The 19,610-nt window shown below is 56.6% G+C and overlaps 2 protein-coding genes across 2 annotated transcripts in view; one reads left to right on the top strand and one right to left on the bottom strand.

The window, feature by feature from the left end:
* Positions 1-436: 436 nt before the first annotated feature.
* C9H12orf76 (chromosome 9 C12orf76 homolog) lies at positions 437-7,809 on the top strand. Its single transcript, XM_055147106.1, has 2 exons — positions 437-731; positions 6,556-7,809. Exons 1-2 carry the CDS (start codon positions 437-439, stop codon positions 6,639-6,641), a joined length of 381 nt encoding a protein of 126 aa, XP_055003081.1. The 3' UTR covers positions 6,642-7,809.
* A 3,122-nt stretch (positions 7,810-10,931) lies between these two features.
* ANKRD13A (ankyrin repeat domain 13A) overlaps positions 10,932-19,610 on the bottom strand; it is a 30,168-nt gene continuing 21,489 nt past the window's right edge. The window contains exons 9-15 of the mRNA XM_055147227.1: positions 19,008-19,069; positions 18,177-18,307; positions 17,170-17,327; positions 16,479-16,592; positions 15,287-15,447; positions 14,262-14,332; positions 10,932-12,845 (exon numbers count right to left, since the gene is read on the bottom strand). Coding sequence (XP_055003202.1) covers positions 12,650-12,845; positions 14,262-14,332; positions 15,287-15,447; positions 16,479-16,592; positions 17,170-17,327; positions 18,177-18,307; positions 19,008-19,069 — 893 coding nt within the window. The 3' untranslated portion in view covers positions 10,932-12,649. The remainder of the gene's footprint in view (positions 12,846-14,261; positions 14,333-15,286; positions 15,448-16,478; positions 16,593-17,169; positions 17,328-18,176; positions 18,308-19,007; positions 19,070-19,610) is intronic.

Below are 19,610 nucleotides of genomic sequence, written 5' to 3'. Positions count from 1 at the left end.
GTTGATAACTATTCTTTTATTAATGCTCTATTATTACTCTTATTAGCTATTACTATTAAGTTGAGTAAAATTACGAGATACAAAATCAATGTGCTTTTGAATTTTTACCACATTAGGGATTGAGCCCAGGGCCTCACACGTACAAGGCAATCTGTTCTACTGTTGAGCCACATTCCTGGGCTCGGCATGCATTTTTATGCACTAAGAATGAGTTATCTGGAATGAATTCTTTATGAGGGCATTAGAAAATATTTTAGAATGAATAAACCAAGGAGCTCCAAAGGATTTTTCTACATGCCAAAAGCGATATGAAGACACAGTATTAAGAATAACCAGGAATAACCCCTGAGTATCACCGGGAGTGGCCCCCAAACAAAAACAAACCAAACAAGGAGCGGGGAACGTTAGTGCCGGCGGAACCATAGTCGCAGTTGACATGCCCGAGCCGGGAGGGAAACCCTGTTGGAAACTGCCGGGGCGGAAATGCCCTGCGCGGCGGGGCTCGTTCCGGAAGCGACTTTGCCCCGGCAACGACGCGCCCGGCGGGGGCGGGACTTCCGGCGAGGCGCGCCGCCGCCTCCTCTGCGGGCCTGGGAAGATGCGGCGTCGGGTGTGGCGGTGCCTGTTCCTGGCGTTGTGCGGCCTCCTGCCCGGGCGGGCGGGGGCCCCGAGCCCCGAGGAGCCCCCAGAGAGGAGCCGGCCGTACGCGGTGCTGCGCGGGCAGAACCTGGGTGAGCGGGCGCGGCAGGGGGCCGGAGCTGCGGGGTGCAGGGATGCAGGTGGCCGGAGCTGCTGGGTGCAGGGAGCGGGAGCTGCGGGGTGCAGGGATGCAGGGGGCCGGAGCTGCTGGGTGCAGGGAGCGGGAGCTGCGGGGTGCAGGGATGCAGGGAGCCGGAGCTGCTGGGTGCAGGGAGCGGGAGCTGCGGGGTGCAGGGATGCAGGGGGCCGGAGCTGCTGGGTGCAGGGAGCGGGAGCTGCGGGGTGCAGAGATGCAGGGGGCCGGAGCTGCTGGGTGCAGGGAGCGGGAGCTGCGGGGTGCAGGGATGCAGGGGGCCGGAGCTGCGGGGTGCAGGGATGCAGGTGGCCGGAGCTGCTGGGTGCAGGGAGCGGGAGCTGCGGGGTGCAGGGGTACAGGGAGCCGGAGCTGCGGGGTGCAGGGATGCAGGGATCCGGAACTGCGGGTTGCAGGGATGCAGGGGGCCGGAGCTGCTGGGTACAAGGATACAGGGGGCCGGAGCCCGCAGGATGCAGAGAGCGGGAACTGCGGGGTGTAGGGTACAGGGGGCCGGAGCTGCGGGGTGCAGGGACGCAGGGGGCCGAAGCTGCAGTGCAGCTGCTGAGTGCAGGGAAACCCCCTCTCCCGAGGTCTGAGGCAGAAGCCCTGGGGTCGGCGGCACCGGAGCGCTGTCGCCGCCCCTTCTGTGCAGGTTACATTAAAGATCTGGGGGGCAGGAGACCTGAGTCCGCGTCAGGGACCGCTGCTCCAGGCCAGCCAGGATACCACCCGCCCCGTAGCCCTGGGCTTTCCCTGTCTGGCCAGTGGTCATCGCCGTTCCCGGTCTCTGACGTGGGCATGGCAGTACTGTATTCCACGTGCGCTCATTGAGAGTTTCCAGGCCTAGGTTGCCCCCAGTTCAGACCCATGAAGTTGTTTGTCCAAGGTTACAGCGCTAGGAAGTGGTGGGTCCCGGGCTTACATGGGGGTTGTCAGGCTTTTTAAAACCATCAGTATTATGGGCTTGAGCAGTAGCACAGAGGAGGGGGTGGGGGATGGGTTGGGGTTGGGGGATGGGTTGGGGTTGCCTTGCACACGGCCACCCTGGGTACCATCTCGGCATCCCATATGGTCCTCTAAGCCCGCCAGGTGTGGTCACTGAGCACAGAGCCAGGAGCCCTGAGCATCACTGGGTGTGGCCCATACCCTCCACCAAAAAAAAAAAGTGGGGGGAGAGAAAGAGAAAACCAGTAGGTTTTATTTTATTTTATTATTATTATTTTTTTTTTGCTTTTTGGGTCACACCCAGCAATGCACAGGGGTCACTCCTGGCTCATGCACTCAAGAATCAACCCTGGCGGTGCCCAGGGGACCATATGGGATGCTGGGATTTGAACCCGGGTCGGCCACGTGCAAGGCAAATGTCCTACCTGCTGTGCTATCACTCCAGCCCCAAAACCAGTAGGTTTTATTAAGGGGCACTTTCAGTTCGCACACAAATACACAGTACTTAGGAAGGTGCCCTCAAACTTGGCACACTTCACAAAATAATTTGCCTCTTGTCCTGCCAGACTTTCCACTGTCCTATGTGTGGACCATTTGTTACTGGTTTTGCTTGTTCTGGTTTTGGGACAGTGCTTAGTACTTAGCCTTAGCTCTGCACGTAAGGGTCACTCCTGGCCCTGGGCGGCCTCAGGGGACCATATGGGGCGCCAGGGATCAAACCTGAGCCAGCCACACAGGGCAAGTGTCTTACCCGCTGTACAGGGTGCCGGCCCTGTAGGTACCATGCATTTCAGAGCCTTTGCAGGTGGAGGGACCTGAGTGTGACCCTGCAGAGGGCAGGGTAGTGGCCCGGGACAGTGTTGGAAAAGTGAGTCTTTAGCCCAAAGAGTTTGGAGAAATCTCATCTCGGACAAACCTCTGCGGTAGAAGTTCCGGTTTTACAAAAAGGGCCACCGGCCAGGAGATGGGGTGACATAGGTGAGCTCTGGGAGCCCGTAAGTGAAGATGGGAAAAGCGGGCAACCTGGCCCTCCCGGACCCTGAGCTCCTGAGCACTGTGCAGCCCAGCTGGGGTGGAAGCACTCATAAAACTTAACAATAGAAATACTGAAGTCCCATTCCAAAAATTGGGAAGAGACACGGGGCCGGAGCGATAGCACAGCGGGTAGGGCGTTTGCCTTGCACGTGGCCGACCCGGGTTCGATCCCCGGCATCCCATATGGTCCCCCAAGCACCGCCAGGAGTAATTCCTGAGTGCAAAGCCAGGAGTAACCCCTGAGCATCGCTGGGTGTGACCCAAAAAGCAAAAAAAAAAAAAAAAGAAAAGAAAGAAAGAAAATGGGAAGAGACACTATACAGATGTTTCCCTAAGAAAAACATTCAAGGGGCTGGAGCGATAGCACAGCGGGTAGGGCGTTTGCCTTGCACTCGGCCGACCCGGGTTCAAATCCCAGCATCCCATATGGTCCCCTGAGCACCGCCAGGAGTAATTCCTGAGTGCAGAGCCAGGAGTAACCCCTGTGCATCACCAGGTGTGACCCAAAAAGCAAAAAAAAAAAAAAAAAAAACATTCAAAACCACCTTGAGATCACACCTCAGCCCAGTGAGCATGGCCCACCTCAGAAGGGCTCGGAACAGCCAGCTTTCGTTTATTCGTTCTATTAAGTCCCGGCACGGTGGCGGGCACTTTTCATGGTGACTGTAGTGAGGCTTCAGGAAGCCTTGCTGTGGGTCCCACCCGGTAGCTGACTCGGTTGCCGTGTGCAGAGGGGCCCAGCAGGGATTCAGACTCATCCTTGTCCTCCGTAGGGGGACACTTGCCCTCCACTAGCCCCCTGCCTGCCGCCACTTTAGAAGACTCAAAAGCCCAACAGTGGGAAGTGACCCTAAAGGACAGACCCAGAGGCCCTGGCCACCCCGCCGGGGCCCACCCTTGGTACAAAGGGCAGAAGAGGGAAGGATTGGCCAAGACCCACGTGGACACGGGCACCCAACAACTCCTCTTTTATAGGTGGTTTTTTCTTTTTTCTTTTTGAAAGCAGACTTTCATCTCCTGGTCCAGTCCACTGCAGGCTTATTTGGGGAGAATACTTTGTTTTTTTTTCCCACTACCCTTCCAGAATAAAACCCGCAGGCCTGGAGGGCTAGTTTAGCTGGCCAGATGCTTGCCTTGCATGCAGCTGACCCAGGTTCAATCCCCAGTCCCCCTTATGGTCCCTCAAGCCCTTCCAGGAGTGATCCCTGAGCACAGAGCCAGGATAAGACCTGAGCACTACAAGGTGTGGCCCAAAAATGACATCATCATCATCATCATCACTGTCATCGTCATCATCATGCAGCCTGTGAGGGTGATGGGGAGGCGGGGTGGCTTGGATGTGTGAGGAAGGACCTGGGTTTGAACCCAGCACCACCTTCCCCCCAAGCCAGCACTGCAGGGTGGGACTCCCTTGAGCATGACAGAATGAAGTAGGTTTTTTGGGTTTCTGTTTGTTTTTGGTTTTGTTTTTAATGCACAGTGTAAGAAAATCACTCACCTGGAACAAGACAACTTTGATTACAGCTGCACTGGGTTTGCGCATACTCATCTCTGGAAACTTGGAATTTGGGGCTTTGAGAATTAGGCCAGATATCTAGGTGACGGGGGGCTGCTTTGAGGTAATGATTTTTCACTCGTTTAAATCAGTTTTGTTTAGCCGGGGACCTTTAAAATTGCTCCTGACCTTTTGGGTTTCTAAATACATTTTCACCTTCTTCAGCCATCCTGCGAATCTTGCATCCAAAAGAGATCGTATTTCTGTAGGGACAGTTTTAATAACACCTGGGGTGTATGTGCATGGATTGGGTAAGGGGGTTACAGGTATCCCCAAGTTATTGATCAGACAAACGTAGTTAAATCTTGACTTTCCAGGACAGAAGCAGTACTAGAGGGGCTAGAGCAATAATACAGTGGGTAGGCGGCTTCCCTTGTGCATGGCTGACTTGGGTTCAGTCCCCAGTATCCCATATCGTCCCTCGAACACAGCCAGAAGTGATCCCTGAGTACAGAGCCAGGGGTAAGCCCTAGCACTGCTGGGTGTTGCAAAAAATAATTTTTAAAACATTTGGGTTTTTTTAATGTAGGAGTACTTCTATTTATTGAGCCATTGATTAAGCTGATTGAATTGGGCATGAACCCCACATTATTTTTGTTTCAGAATGTTAATTTTATATATCTTATTGAATCACTGTGAGATAGTTACAAGACTTTCCTTTTTTGAATTTCAGTCCTATAGTGATCCAACACCCAACCCTCCACCAGTGCACATCTCCCACTCCCAAGGTCCCCAGTACCCCGTGCCGCCCCTCCCCCTGCCTCTGTGGCAGACGGTCTCCCCCATACTCTCTTGTATTGCTTGTTATGAATAGCATAAGATGTTGCGTGGCTGCAAGAGCGGCCGTGTGCTCCTGGAATTCTAGAATTTCAGATAGTTCGGGTCTGGAGAAATCTCTGTGCGAGCTGCTGGTTTTGTGTGTTTCTGGTTCATGGCTGTGGCCGTTAAGGAGCTTAAGTAGCAGCCAGAGGCAGTTTGTGGGCATGACCTCCAGGGTCCCATGGGGACAGGGGATGAGAGGGACCAGCCCATCACTTATCTCTTGAGGCCTGGAGTTTTGGGGGTTTTTTGTTTTGTTTTTTGTTTTTTGCTTTTTAGGTCACACCCGGCGATGCACAGGGGTCACTCCTGGCTCTGCACTGAGGAATCACCCCTGGCGGTGCTCAGGGGACCATATGGGAGACTGGGAATCGAACCCGGGTCAGCCCCGTGCAAGGCAAATGCCCTCCCCGCTGTGCTATTAGGTGGAGGGATGACACCTGCCCCCTTCTGAGGCACCCAGGTGAAGTCAGCTGGCCTGGCTTAAAGTCTGGAGGCATCTCTGCAGCGAGCTGCTCTGCTCGGGTTCAGGGATTCTTTGTGTGTCTCTGGGTCATGGCAGCAGGAGGCAGTCTGTGGGCGTGACCTATGGGGACAGGGGACGAGAGGGACTGGCCCATTGCCTATCCCTCTAAGACTAGAGAACAGCTTGGTTAAACCAGAGTTTTAGGTTGGGCGCATGCGCACTCCTGGGGCTATGCTCGGGGCCTTCTATGCGGTGGCAGGGAACAAACCATAGTTGGCAGCGTGCCACGCAAACCATTTTGGGCTCCCAAGCCCTCTACAATAGCCACACGGACAGGACCACACATCACTTCCGGGGGTCCTTCTAGCTAGGGGGTAGCAGCTGTCAGGAACAGTGCAGACTGAATTGCCGCTTGGATCCCAGGGGCTTGTCGAGACTCCTCTAGAGGCTAAAGCACTTTCTCCAGTATCCCGTTGGTCTAAATACCCCGTTTGCTCCCTCTGTCTCATCTTATCCGCCCTCTGATTGTCCACACACAGCAGCCGGAGGTACTTTTCCTCCAGCCAGACACACACACACACACACACACACACACACACACACACACATACACACACCCAGGTACTTTTCCTCCAGCCAGCCACACACACACACACAAACACAGGTACTTTTCCTCCAACCAGACACACACACACACACACACACCCGAGGTACTTGTACTTTTCCTCCAACCAGACACACACACACACACACACACACACACACATACACACCACACCACACTATACGCCCCCCCCCAGGGTGCAAGCCGGTCCCCAGCCCCGCATGCTCTTACCTGCGTCTACAGGGGCGCCATCTCCAGCAAGGACCCGTTGGTGACAGTCTCCCCCACACCCGGGTGGCACTTGGGGGACACACCGCGTGGCCCAGAGACTAACCCGCCCCGTTTCCCCTCGGCAGTGCTGATGGGAACTGTCCTTGGCATCCTGCTGGTGGCCGGGATCCTCATGGCGTTCTGTGTCTACAAGCCCCTTCGGCGTCGCTGACAGCAAGCCAGCAGGTCCTGCCATGGAGTGCGTGGGGACAGAAGTGGCTGCACCCACGGGGCCGGGGTCGCCCGCCCCTCCCCGGGCCGGCCTGGGCAGTCTGTGAGGGAGGATGAACACGGCAGCGGGCTTACCTGCCCAGACGCCCCGCTGCAGGTCACCAGCCACCGCGTCTCCCCCCCGCCCTCGGTACCCGCCTGGTGGTTCCCGTTAAATAGCCCCGCGGTGCCGTCCCGAGGTGCCCCAGAGAGAAGACAGTCGCTGTGAGTGCCGGCACCACCGCGCTGGAAAGGGCTCGCATGGGACGCCTTGCCAAGGGAAGACAACGTGCAGCTCGCACCCGGGCCCTCTGGGGGGACCGGGACTGTGGCTCACAGCTCGGAGCAGCCATTCCCGGCTCCCACCCACCCCGGCCTGCCCCTTTCTCCAGCACTTCTGAGTCTAAGCCCTCGGAGCACAGGCGCGAGCTGTGCACGTCCAACCGTTTGGTCCCGTTGCGTTGGGCCACGTTGTCCTTCACAACGTCCCGAGTTGACTGGAAGGTCCCGGTTGCGAGGCAGCGCCCGCCGTGGGGGCCGGGGCTGCTGCGCTGGCTCTGCACCCTCCCTCCCCGCTGGGAATCAGGGCAACCACGTGTGGCTCTAGCAGGAGGGGCGGAGCCTCCCTGCGTGTCCCACCTGCGTCAGAACCCGTCCTGCACGCTCCTCTCACTGCCTCTGGCTCCTGTGCCTGCAGCCACGGCTCCGACGGTTTCCGTGGGGCCCGGGGCTCGGGCTGTCGAGGGACATACGGTTCCAGGGCGGAGTGGGGAGCAGGGGTGTTTCTGGAAAGGAGCGTCCACGGGAAAGTGCTGCTACTCGGTACACTGGGGCTGAACTGGATTCCTGTCCGAAGTGATACTTCCGTTCTTTCCAAGTGGTTAGCAGTATTTATTTTATAGGTGCTAGGTTTGATTTTGTTCAATTAAATTGAAAGGCGTCTCTGTGCTCCAAGCCGACACTGCACTGATTTTTTTTTTTAACTGCCTATACTTAATGTGAAATAACTTATGTGGGATACTGTAATCGAATCGAATTTTGTTTGTGACCCTAACAGTGAGCCGTTAAAATGTTCCCTATTCTGTACCGTTGCGCAGAACTGTCAAGTAAAATTAAAAGTGTAAATCCTACCTATTGCTTCACTCCTGATTATTTGGGTGCTTCAGAGACAGGTGTATGTTTGAGTCTGATTTTTATCTCTTTTTGTAAGCACTGGGATGTGGTTTTGAATTCATTAATTGAAATAACATCGCCTCCTCCAAGGCAAGCAAGGCACGGATTACTTCAGAAAACGGGGCCATTCTTAATCTCTCACACTGGGCTGGGGGAGGCAGGAAAAGTGGATTCTTCACCCAGCTCTTGTTACAGACAGGTGACATCCTTAGGGCCTGTCCAGAGAGCACAGCAGGCAACCCCCCAGGTTCAATTCCTGGTACCCATGAGGGTCCCCAGGAGCCAGCCAGGATTCTCTGAGCACAGCTGGGTGTGGCCCAGTAACCAAACAAGGGGGAAAGGTGCTACACCCCAAAGCTGCTGCTGTGCCCTTGGCCAGACCCCAACAACTTGGGACCAAGTTTACCGAGAAATTAAACAGCCAAAAGTTAGGTATGTGGGAGCCACACACCCACAAACCACCTCTGGCTCAGCTATATAAGCTAAAGGCCTCCGCCCCTCTCGGGCAAGCTACCGAGGATATCCCACCCATACGGCAGAGCCTGGCAAGCTACCCGTGACGCATTCGATATGCCAAAAACAGTAACAACGTGCTCTTCATGTTCCTGGAGCGAGCAGACATCATCGGGCTACCCTAGCACGTGATAGGGACAAATGGAGACATTACTGGCGCCCGCTCGAGCAATCGATAAGCAACGGGATGATAGTGACACAGTGATACCCACTTTTTTAATCTTGCAGAGTCTTGGTGATGATCCAGTGACGTAGGTGAGCAATGATGCAAAGTGGGAGCAGCCGTGGGCCTGTCCTGGGCCGGCAGGAGGGCGGCTGGGGCCTCCTTCCCTCGGCTGAAGGAAACAGTGGAATCTTCCACGCCCAAGAACCCCTGCGGCCTGTTTGCTCAGGACTCCCGGGCCCAGTGGGCCGGGCGTGTTCCGACTTTCTGAAACTACCTGCAGCCCGTCCCCGTGTACCCAAACCCCGGCTCATTCTTCGTTCCCGTGACACTGCCGGCTCCTGCCAGGGCCCCCCTCCCCCACGACTGAAGGGCACCCAAGGCCTAGCGCAAGCTTTGCATGCAGGAGACCCGGGTTTAATCCCCGCACCGCTCAGGGTTCGGCACCCCCCACCCCCTGGATGATAAAAGGAACCCAAAGTATGAGGCTGCACTACAGAGAGGACAGGCCTGGCTTCACGCCCAGCACCGCTGGGTGTGACCCCAAACCCAACTAGAGCCACATCTGCTGCCTGATGGTAGAGCACATGCCTCTCAGGCTCCGGTGACACCTGGGCTCAACCCTTGGCGACCCCCAGCCCCCTGAGATGTCGGGTGCGGGAGTTTCAGCATACAGGACCCCAGTCTCAAACCCACACTTCCTGGCTCCTGCGGGATTCTGAATGCTCACGGCCCTGCACGGTCCCATTCACATCGCACGCAGACCCGGTGGGTGGCACTGCCACTTCCCTGGCAAGTTCCCAGCTGACGTGGCTTCCTCGGTGCCTCACATTCACTGTCTTAGAGGCTGGAGCGATAGTACAGCCGGTAGTAAGGCGTTTTGCCTTGCATGCAGCCAACCTGGGTTCAATCCCCAGCTATCCCTGAGCACCGCCAGGAGTAACCTGAGCATTGCAGGGTGTGACCCAAAAAGCCAAAAAAAAAAAAGCCGATACTGAGTTCCCAGCTGTGTCTTACAACGGGGGGCGGAGAGGGGTTCAATTCAAGTTTGCTGGCACCGGGAAATCGGCACAAGGGCTGGATCACATGGCAGCATGCAGAGACCCGCAAGTTCAATTCCAGGCACTGCACGACCCCCTAAGCCCCGCTAGGAAGGCTCTCGTGCCCCACCCCAGCACTGCTTGGAGAACCTTAAAAAGCTTTTGCTGACTTGGGCCACCCAAGTCCCATTAAACTCAAAGTAAGAGTTTGTTGAACACAGGATCAAACCCAGGTGAGCACACCAGCCAGGCAAATGCTCTACCGCTAAGTGACACGCCCCTGGTCCAACGCTGCTACTTTAATCAAATATCCATCATGCAGTGTACCTGGACATAAGACCGAGTTCTCTTGGGTCTGTGTTGCTTTGGAGCCACACCTGGTGGTGCCGAGGGCTCACTCCTGGCTCTGTCATCAGCGGTCACTCCGGGGGGGCGGGGGGGGGCTCAGGAGACCAGGTGGGGTGCCGGGACCAAACTGCATGCCAGGCAAGCACCCTCCCCAAGGTACCATCGCTCTGCGCCCCACCCCCACCCCGACCCTTCTCTGAAGTTTCCTTTGAGGGATTCAGCATTCCTACCCCTGCCTCGGCGCCCGATTTCTCTCTGTCGGGCTTTTTGCAGGGTGGAAAGAGAACTGTCCGGCGCAATTTGGCCCAGTTCTTCTCTCTCGTAGACACTTTTACTGCATTTTTACTTCCCTTAGTTCCCCACCACACACACCACACCACCATACACACACACACACACCCCAGCGCTTCCCTCCCCCCTACCCAACCTCCCCCACCTGGCAAAGTGCTTCCTTCCCGCCTTCCCAGAAACACCAAGGCTCAGAGTTGTGGAGCTCAAACACTTCTGTTTACTTTTTTTTTTTTTTGCTTCAATTTTTTTGGCTTTAATTTTTTTTTTTTTTGGCACTTTAAACATAAAAGAACGTAGGGGCCAGAGACATAAGGCCATTGCAGACGACCCAGGTTCAATCCCCGGCATCGCTCATGGTGACCTAAGGGCTGCCAGGAAGAAAGCCCTGAACACCATCATGTGTGGCCCAACCCAGCCCCCCAGCCCCAGCCCCCAGGAGACAAGAAAGCCTGAAGGATCGATAGGCCAAGTCCGGAAGCCCCAACTATCGCCAGCACTTTTGTGGACCGTCACAGCGTGAGGTTTCCCGGGCCACATGGCGGCAGGTTGTCCCTTACTCCCGGGGGAGCACTGCAGAGCGGGTCTGAGCACGCACCTGGACAGTGAGGTTGGGAGGAGCGTGTCCCCTGGCCTTGTGAGGCCACAGACACTTCCATCCCGGGACGTGAGGTCACCGGGCGACTCGGAGCCGTGTGCAGAAGAAAGGCGGACTCGAAGGCCGTGGGAGCACCCTCTAAGAAAGCCGTCTTTATTTGCATTGTAAGAGCAGGCGCGCCTGGGGAGAAGGCGGCTGTGTGTGGACCGGGCCGACTCCCCGGGGAGGACGCAGAGCAGTGGAATGCGAACAGAAAGGACCTACTAGCCGCCTTCCTGCCTGCGAGGAGAAGCCCCGGGCTCCTCGCTTCCAGGGGAAATGCCAAGTCAACGCAACGCCAGGCGGGTGTTTCTGAAAACAAAGATGATGGGGGGCGGGCACACTGGCCTCTGTGCAGAGGAGGGATTTGGTCAGAGCACGACAGCAAAGGCAGCTGGTTGTGTGGAATCCAAAGCACATGTCTTCACGACCGGGAACATGTTACGGGCAACGCTAAGTGTCTACGAGAGAGACAAGGACCGGACCGGGTCGGGCCGGATGGTTCTCTTTCCACCCCGAGAGCAGCCTGGCGGAGAGAAATCGGGCACCGAGGCCGGGGTGGGAATGCTGACCGGGATGTTTCCATGCAGCCTGTGCAGAGAGGCGGGGCCCGGGGCCTGGATGACGGGTGATGGTTATTTACAGGAGGGTTAGACAAAATAGTTAACTACTAAAGGTATCCAAAAAAGGCCTGAGAAAGTCTGGTTACAATGTATAACCTTGTATTGCTACTGATGGGAGTAGTCGGTTTTTTTATTTTTCCCTATCTTTTTAAAAATAATAAAAAGATTCTGTTAAAAAATAGATTTATCCAGAAAGATGTTGATCTGAACTCTAGAAAGCAATGTGAAAGCCTCAGATTCCCCTTCTGAACTCAGGGCCACCGAGTCCCCTGCTGCCCCCTGAGCCCGAGCACCGCCCCGCCCCACCCCGCCCCTGCCGGACGGACGGCCCCGCAGGGGGAAGGCGGCGGGAGTGAAACAGGGTTTGGGTCTGCGCTGTTCCAACGCCATCTCTTGGGGGGCCGGCCCGCCCACCCCAAGAATGGGCCCCAGGCTGCTCCCTCCAGGGCCAGATTAGCTGCCTTGGATTTCGTCTGGACCGTGCTGCCTTTCCGAACACAAACCCCACCCCTCCGTGCTGGGGGTGGGGGGGCTGGGGTGGCCTGGGACCATCAGCGACCTTTAAGGTTAAGGCAACACCCGGGGTCATCTGCACTTCTTAACCTGATGGAAACAGTCAAGCTTCATGGACAACAGATCCTGCACCTATCTCCTCTGCCACACTGGCGAGGGGGACGGGGCGTGAAAGGAGATGGGAGGAACAGTGACAGTGTTCTAGAAATGCCGTAGAAAGGTAAAAATAAAAAGAGATCGGCAGAGATTATCCACTTCTTTGGTGAACTGTAAAGAAATTCTCATAAATTCTCCTGCGCCACATTCTAGAAAGGCTGCTTGCTCTTGGGTAAAAAAAAAAAAAAAGAAAGAAAAAAAAAAAAGAAAGAAAAAGCACCTGACTCTGTTTCATCCCTGCTCGGTAAGAATTCACCCTAACCCAGCGGGACGGGGGCTTGTCAAGCTGACAGTAAGGACGTGCCCTGCGAGAGCCAGTGCAGCTAATGGACAGTGACGCCGCCCCTCCCCAAGCCTGGAGGGGGCCTGCCAGTCCCCGGCCCCTCCGCCAGGGAGCACCACGGCGGGGCCCGGGGGTCCTGATCCCACACCTCCAGAGGGGCGGCGTGCCGTCTGCAGCGCCCTGGCCCCGGGGCCCTGGCGTGGGGCCCGGCACAGCCCGTGGGTCCCCGAGGTCTACTTCTCGGTGAGGGACAGCTGCAGGACCTGCTGGAGCTCCGCCTCCTCCTCGCGCAGCCGCAGCTCCTGCTCCGCCAGCTCCTTGGCCGAGAGCTCCATGGCCAGCTGCAGGTCGCTGTCGAAGCGGCTGGTCTCGCTCGAGACTCCCGGGCACAGGCCCTCGGAGCTGCTGAGCAGGCTCTCCTGGATGGCCCTGGGCGGGAGAGGGGGAGAGCGGGAAGGAACAGCGGTCGGTCACAGCTTCGGCCGGGCGGCAGGCCCCGTGCTACCGGCTCCCCCGCGCACTTGATACGCGCGCCCTGGGCACGACACCTGGCACGGCGCCATGGCAGCACGGGCGAAGCAGGCGTACAGAGGGGTTAAGGAATGTGCTAGAGGGGCTGGAGCAATAGCACAGCGGGGAGGGCGTTTGCCTTGCACGCAGCCGACCAGGGCTCGATTCCCAGCATCCCACAGGGTCCCCAGAGCCAGGAGTAACCCCTGTGCATCGCCAGGTGTGACCCCAAAAAAGGAAACAAAGAAATGTGCTAGAGGGAGCCAGTGCGGTGGGCAGGGCACCAGCCTCGCACGTGACTAACCTGGGTCTGATCCCCGGCACCCCACCTGATCCCCAAGGCCTGCCGGGAATGATACCTGAGCAGAGCGCCAGCAGCAAGCCCTGAGCAACACTAGGTATGGGCCCCCCTTCCATCCCCCCCAAGGAGAAACAAGCCCAGGTCGGCCCAGCTGTCAGAGCGCAGCAGACGCTCTGCGACCTGCATCTCTCCTCCAGTTTCCGCCCTGCAGGGCAAACAGACAGGGCCAGGGAGATCCCCGAAGGGGCCGGGGTGCAATGCTATGCATGTGGAGCCTGGGGCTTGAACCCGGGCCCCCCGGGGCTCCCCAAGCACCACCAAGACCAACCCCCCACTTCCAGCACAGAGCCAGAAGAAATCCACAGGCATCCCTGGGTGTGACCCAAGAAACAAAATCATATTTTATATACGGAAATAAAAATAAGAGGATAATCTAATCATCCCCACAATTCTTCCCCTAAGTGGCATCACCCTAAAACCTGTATACATGGGGCCGAGTGACAGGACAGCCGGTAGGACACTTGCTAGTAGTCCGTCAACCCAGGTTTGATCCCCAGCATTCCACGTGGTCCCCTGAGCCCTCAGGAAGCAGTCTCTGAGCGCAGAGAAGGGGTATCCCCTGAGCATTGCCGGGTGTGGCCCAAAAAGTAAATAAACAAAAATTGCATATCCCAAGGGCTGGGGGATGGTTCGAAATGCATCAACCCCAGCACCATACAGTGCTCACAAACATGTACCTTCACACACCGAACAAATAACAACCGGTACAAACCTCCCCTTAAGGGCACCTACATTCCTCAGGGAAAATCAGGCCAGTCAGGAGACATTTACTTGGTGCCTCTCTGCCAATACTGCTGGCCAATGACCCGTCAGCAACTCCGTCACCCGTTCAGGAAACTCAGCTCCCAAGAACTCCCAAGCATCATCCCGAGTCGTTGCCCCAAGCGGAAGTGGGAGAGCGAGCACTTGGGCGGTTCCCAGCCCAGAGCCACCCACGTCACCCTCAGCTCAGCCACCCCGAGTCCCGCAGTCACCTCTCGTACTGATCGTCATCATAGGCCTGCGTCTGGCTCATCCCTCCGTTGGAAGCTGGTCCTGAGAGGTCCTAGGAAAAGCACACGTCATCGCGTCATGGCCACGGTCACCGCTCAGAAGGAAGAGGAAGCCGCTGAGGCGGGCACGGGGGAGGGGGAGTAGGTCATATGACCCCAAGTTCTGAGGCTCAAACCTGAGGCCAGGCTAAGGCGGGTGGGGGCCAGGGCACAGAGGAGCAGGATGACATCAGAAAAGACATCTGCACTCCTGTGTTCCCGTGTCGCTGCAGCCCAGACCGCAACAGCCACCACCTGGACACAGCCCACGTGCTGAGAACAGACAACTGAGTCACTCGACCGTGGGCATGTCCATAAAGACATACCACTGGGCGAGAAGAAAAGGTGACATCAGGCAGCTGGCTGCTGCACGCTGGGTCTGGAGAGGCCATGCCGAGAGACGTTGGTAAAGGAGGGACAGACACAGAATGACCTCCCCGACATGTGGGCGCTAAAGAAACAATGAAAACCCAAGGGCGGGGCTGCAGTGATCCTAGCACAGTGCTCAGGGCGCTTGTCTTGCACGAGACCAACTTAGGTTTGAGCCCCCGGCACCCGATACGATCTTTCAAGCATCATCAGGAGTTAACTCCTGAGAGCAGAGGCAGGAGTAAGGCCTGAGGATCTCTGGGTGTGACCCAAAAAACAAACAAACAAAAAAATACCAAAAGGCAACAGAAACTGAGAACTGGCCTTTAGTAGGAAGTTTATCCGTGGGGGAGGGGGAACAAAGAATGGGGCACATACTGGGACAATGTGTATGTGTGTGTGTGGGGGGGGTTCTGGAATGATTTCCTACCGTGAAACCCTACCCGGTGCCTCAAATATTAAAAATTTGTTAAAAATATACAAGCAAAGGTTCTGGCACAGGGAAGATCTCTAGAAATGTCCGAGTGCGCCAGACCGGCCGTGCAGACCCCGGGGCTTCCCCAGGCACATGGGGCCCTGCCCGAGCCTCTCGTGGGTACCTGGCTCCGGCTGGACTCGAGCAAGCTCTGCTGGATGGCGAACTGCATGATCTCGTAGTCCTCATCCTGCAGGTGCACGTTCCTGCCGTGGTCCTGCACGTGGTACGATTCCGGAATCTCAAACACAGATTGATCCACCTCAAAACTCGTAACCTGGGAAGCTGCAATGCGGCAGAGGACAGTGTCTGGTCAGTGAAATAAATCACGAACCTGTCACTAAGCAATTCATTCAAGGGCGAGAGAAAGACAGGATTCAATTTCAGCGGTGATGGCTGGCAAGTGAAACTTCTGCTACTTCTGTTACGAATGAAATAGAAGCAGATCAAACTTTTTTTTTTTTTTTTTTGGCTTTTTGGGTCACACCCTGCAGTGCTCAGGAGTTACTTCTGGCTGTGCCCTGAGGAATGACTCCTGGTGGCGCTCGGGGGACCATATGGGGTGCCGGGGACAGAACCTGGGTCAGCCACAAAGCAAACGCCCTCCCTGCTGTGCCAGCGCTCTAGCACCCAGATCAAACTTACTGTCACCCGAAATGTGACTAACCACTTATTACATATTCCTAACACAATGGGGGCGGGGGGGGGTCCCCAGTGGTGCTCAGGAGCCCAGGGATCCCTCCCAGCTATTCTCAGCCCTCAGGCTGGTGGTACAATGGCAGGGCGGTTCAGGTTCTGCAGTGCTGGGGACATCGGGCCCCGGGGCCACACCACCCATGCTTGGGGAGCCAGGTAGTGCTGGGAACAGAACCTGAGCCGGCAACAGGCAAGGCACAACCTCTCTGGCCTCTTTACTAGCAATTTTTCTTAATGACAAAGGAAACTGCTTCCTGTGCACCCACACTGGTCCGTGGGCGATGGGTGAAAACCACTGGTACAATCTCACACTATGCTTTATACACATACTATTAAGTGCTTTTCATTTAATCTTAACCAAAGCTTACATTTTTGTTTGTCTGTTATTGGGTCGCATCCTCGCAGTGCTTGGGGGAGGACCGTATGAGAAGCCAGGGATCAAAACTGGGCTGGCCTCTCACAAGGCGGGCAGCTGACCGCCACACTGTCCCCCAGCCCCCAAGACCTTACGTTTCTCTCCACACAAAATTATGACACTCCTATGTCAAACAGATCATCAGCCCACGAGTGAATGTACAGAACGTGCTTTTTCATGACAAAGCCAACGCTCTTGCCCTCACCTGAATCTGCCTGGGTCCCCTCCGCATTCAGAGTCACTGTTTCTTCCGCCGTACTGCAGCCATTTACGTTCCCAAATGTGATCCGGGCGTTTAAGACATGAAACAAGGGGATTTCTAACAAAACAAAAGTCTCGATAAGTCAATTTTAACCAAAACTTTAAAACTGAAACCGAAGCTTCAAACTTTAACAGGCGCTGCGCCAACTGCTCCCATGGAAAACTCCTGACGACTCTCCCAACATACAGAGGGGGCAAACTGAGGCCCAGAGACACTCAGCAGCTCCTCCCAGCTCTCAGAGAGCGAGTGAGCCAGGATCCGAGCCTCACGAACCTACGCCTCTGCAAAATTTAAATTCCTCACATAGGTACTGAACAGGACGAACACACGCGTGCAGGTGCTAAACTATGTTCATGGGTCCAAATGGGTCCACCGATGGCTGGCCAGGAAAACACGGGCCTCATTTCCGGCCTTCTCCCACCGGGACAGCAACACTGACGGCTGTACCATCTTGGATTTTAATTTGCGAAACGAGCCACAGAAATCGTGGCATTTTCTTTAATCCCAGTTGAGCAAGAGGCTAATTCTGGTCTCCTTCCCTGCAAGCGGCAGGCGAACGGACACTAAATGCAGAACCGTGCTACGGGAGGAACGCCACCGTCGAGCAGACACTGGGGGCAGCCTCGGACGGTACCTATTTTGACGGGAAACCCGGGCGGGAACTCCAGCTTGATGAAGTCTCTCAGCCTGGCGAAGTGGGCGCTGGTGCGGGCCATGAGGTCGATGATGGGGATGACCTGCTCCACAAGGGACAGCGGGAACTCCTCGCACATCCACAGCGTCGCCTTGAACCTGCAGGACCAACGGGGCGGTGGGGTGAGGGCCGTGCCCCCAGCAGGGGCGAGGGAGAGCGGCACGGAGGCAGGGGGCTCACACACCCGCTCCTCGCCCACGGGGCCTCCCCGCAAGCTCACGTCAGAGCTCTGAAGGGCCCAGAACCCGGGGCGTTCACATCGCTCTGCACAGGGCAACTTCCGCACCCGTCACTGAGAGCAAGTGCGCAGGGATCGGGGCCGGGGGAACCCACCCGTCCACCTGATTGGCTGAAGCTCGCTGGCAGGAAAAGGGGATCCAGTAGCCATCCGTATCCCGTTTAATTAAAAGGGACTCCTAATGAGGGGCCAGGGACTGTGAACTCCCAACAGTTTAGAAATGACTTAAAAGTTGATTCTGGGCCAGAGAGATAGTCCCGGGACGAAGACGCTCACCTTGCATGTGGCAGGTTGACAATCACAGGTCCCCAAGGGGTAACCCCTGGGCAGAGTCGGGAGCGGCCAGCCCTGCCCCTCCAGAGCCAATGGGTGTGGTCCAGAAACAAAACCAAAAAATGTATTTCTAAAGGAGACCTTCAGGGGGGCGGAGCAGCAGCACAGCGGGTAGGGTGCCTGCCTTGCACACAGCCAACCAGGGTTCAATCCCCAGCACCCCACAGGGTTCCCCCGAGCCCGCCAGGAACACTCCCTGATTGAGAGCCGGGAGTCAACCCTTAGCACTGCCAGGTGTGGCCCAAAAAATGAAAAAAGGAAGGAAAGAAATCTAAAGGGGATTTTATTTCTAAAGAAGGACCGGATGTGATGCTACCCAACACAATTTCTGAAATCAAAAAGAACCCGCGAGTTGGGTGAGCGTACGTAATCTTACTTTTGCGTTCTGATGGTCAGCTCTTTGGGCCTTCCAATGTCCCTGTCCTTCAGATCAAAGTCTTGGTTGAAGTACTCATCAGGCGTGATGGCTGTGGGGTTGTTGGCGGTGGCGCATTCGGTGGTGAGGTCCTAGCAAGCCAGAACTCAGGGGCATCAGTAAGGCCAGCGCCGCCCACAGGGGGAAGCCTACGGCCCTCAGCCTCTGGGGCAGACATGCCGGCCCACAGCAGGGCACGGAGATGCAGCCGTTCGCTTCTGTTTTTAAATTAAGCTTCTGCACAGAACGAGAAAAGCTGCCCGGCTGCTCACCCAGCCAGGGGGCACGTCTAGGGGGTGTCTCCACCTGAAAACCTTCCTCCGCTCTCCCAGTGACAGGCGCAGGAGGGAGAAATCCCCGAACATCCTTGGGAGCTGGAGGCGGGGGGCGGGCAGGGGGGTCCATTGTTCCAGCCATGTCATTTTCTAGCAGATGACACCGGAATGGGAATTCCACCTCCCTGGCTGTCAGTGACAGCCACTGGGCCCGTCTCAGTGAGTTACGGTGAGGCCGGGGGGTTCGGGAATGTTTCGGGGACTCTGGAAACATGGGCCCGGATTCCTCTCCGCTCGGCCGCCCAGAGAGCCCCCAGCTGACCACGGGGACGAGAGAATCGCCGTGTCCTCCATCAGCAGCCGCCTCTGAGGTGGGACACACTCCCTCCCTTATTTCCCTCTGCTCCCGCTGGGGAGACTCGGCCTGGGCCCTGCTTGGGACAACGGGGCTGCCCAGGCCCAGGAGAGGCGTCCCCCCCCCCCTCCTTGAAGGGCCAAGCTCACCGCTTCCACTCACCCCTTGAGCACCAAACTGATGTTCCACAGTCCCCAGCAAAGATTCCAGGGGGTTCCTGTCGGCTGCAGAGGGGAGCACAAGTTTAATATCTGCTCTGATACTTGTGCCTCTACCCGCCCCCCCCCCCCAATTTTTTAGTCCTCATCACATTTCTGACCCTGCAACCTGCCTCCGGCTGACCAAACTGTTCTCAGTGATGCCGGCAGAGGACAGGCGGGCGCAGAGCACTAAACCAGCGAGCACAACACTTACAACAAGAGCTGAAGTTGGGATTTCGGGGTGAACCAGAGCTGGGTTCCAATCTCACCTCGGCTGCTCACTAACGCATTTGTCCTGAGCCTCAGTTTCCTCATCTGTCAAACTGGCGTTGCACATGGCCAATCCCAGCTGACTGATCCCTGGCACCCATCTGACCCCCCCACCCCCCCGCCCTTCCAGGACTGACCCTGAGCACAGGGATCCCTCAAGTAGCCCCCCGGGCCCCCTCTTTGAAGTCTGCCTGGTGGTTACCCGACAGGACAGCGAGGAAGGCACGTGGCGTGACAGGAGCGGTCACCAGTGACGCCCACTTTGCACACCCCACAGGCACTGTTCTGAGCGTGG

This window comes from Sorex araneus, chromosome 9, assembly GCF_027595985.1.
Source record: "Sorex araneus isolate mSorAra2 chromosome 9, mSorAra2.pri, whole genome shotgun sequence".
Lineage (NCBI taxonomy): Eukaryota > Metazoa > Chordata > Mammalia > Eulipotyphla > Soricidae > Sorex > Sorex araneus.
This window is presented reverse-complemented; position numbering and strand designations above follow the sequence as displayed.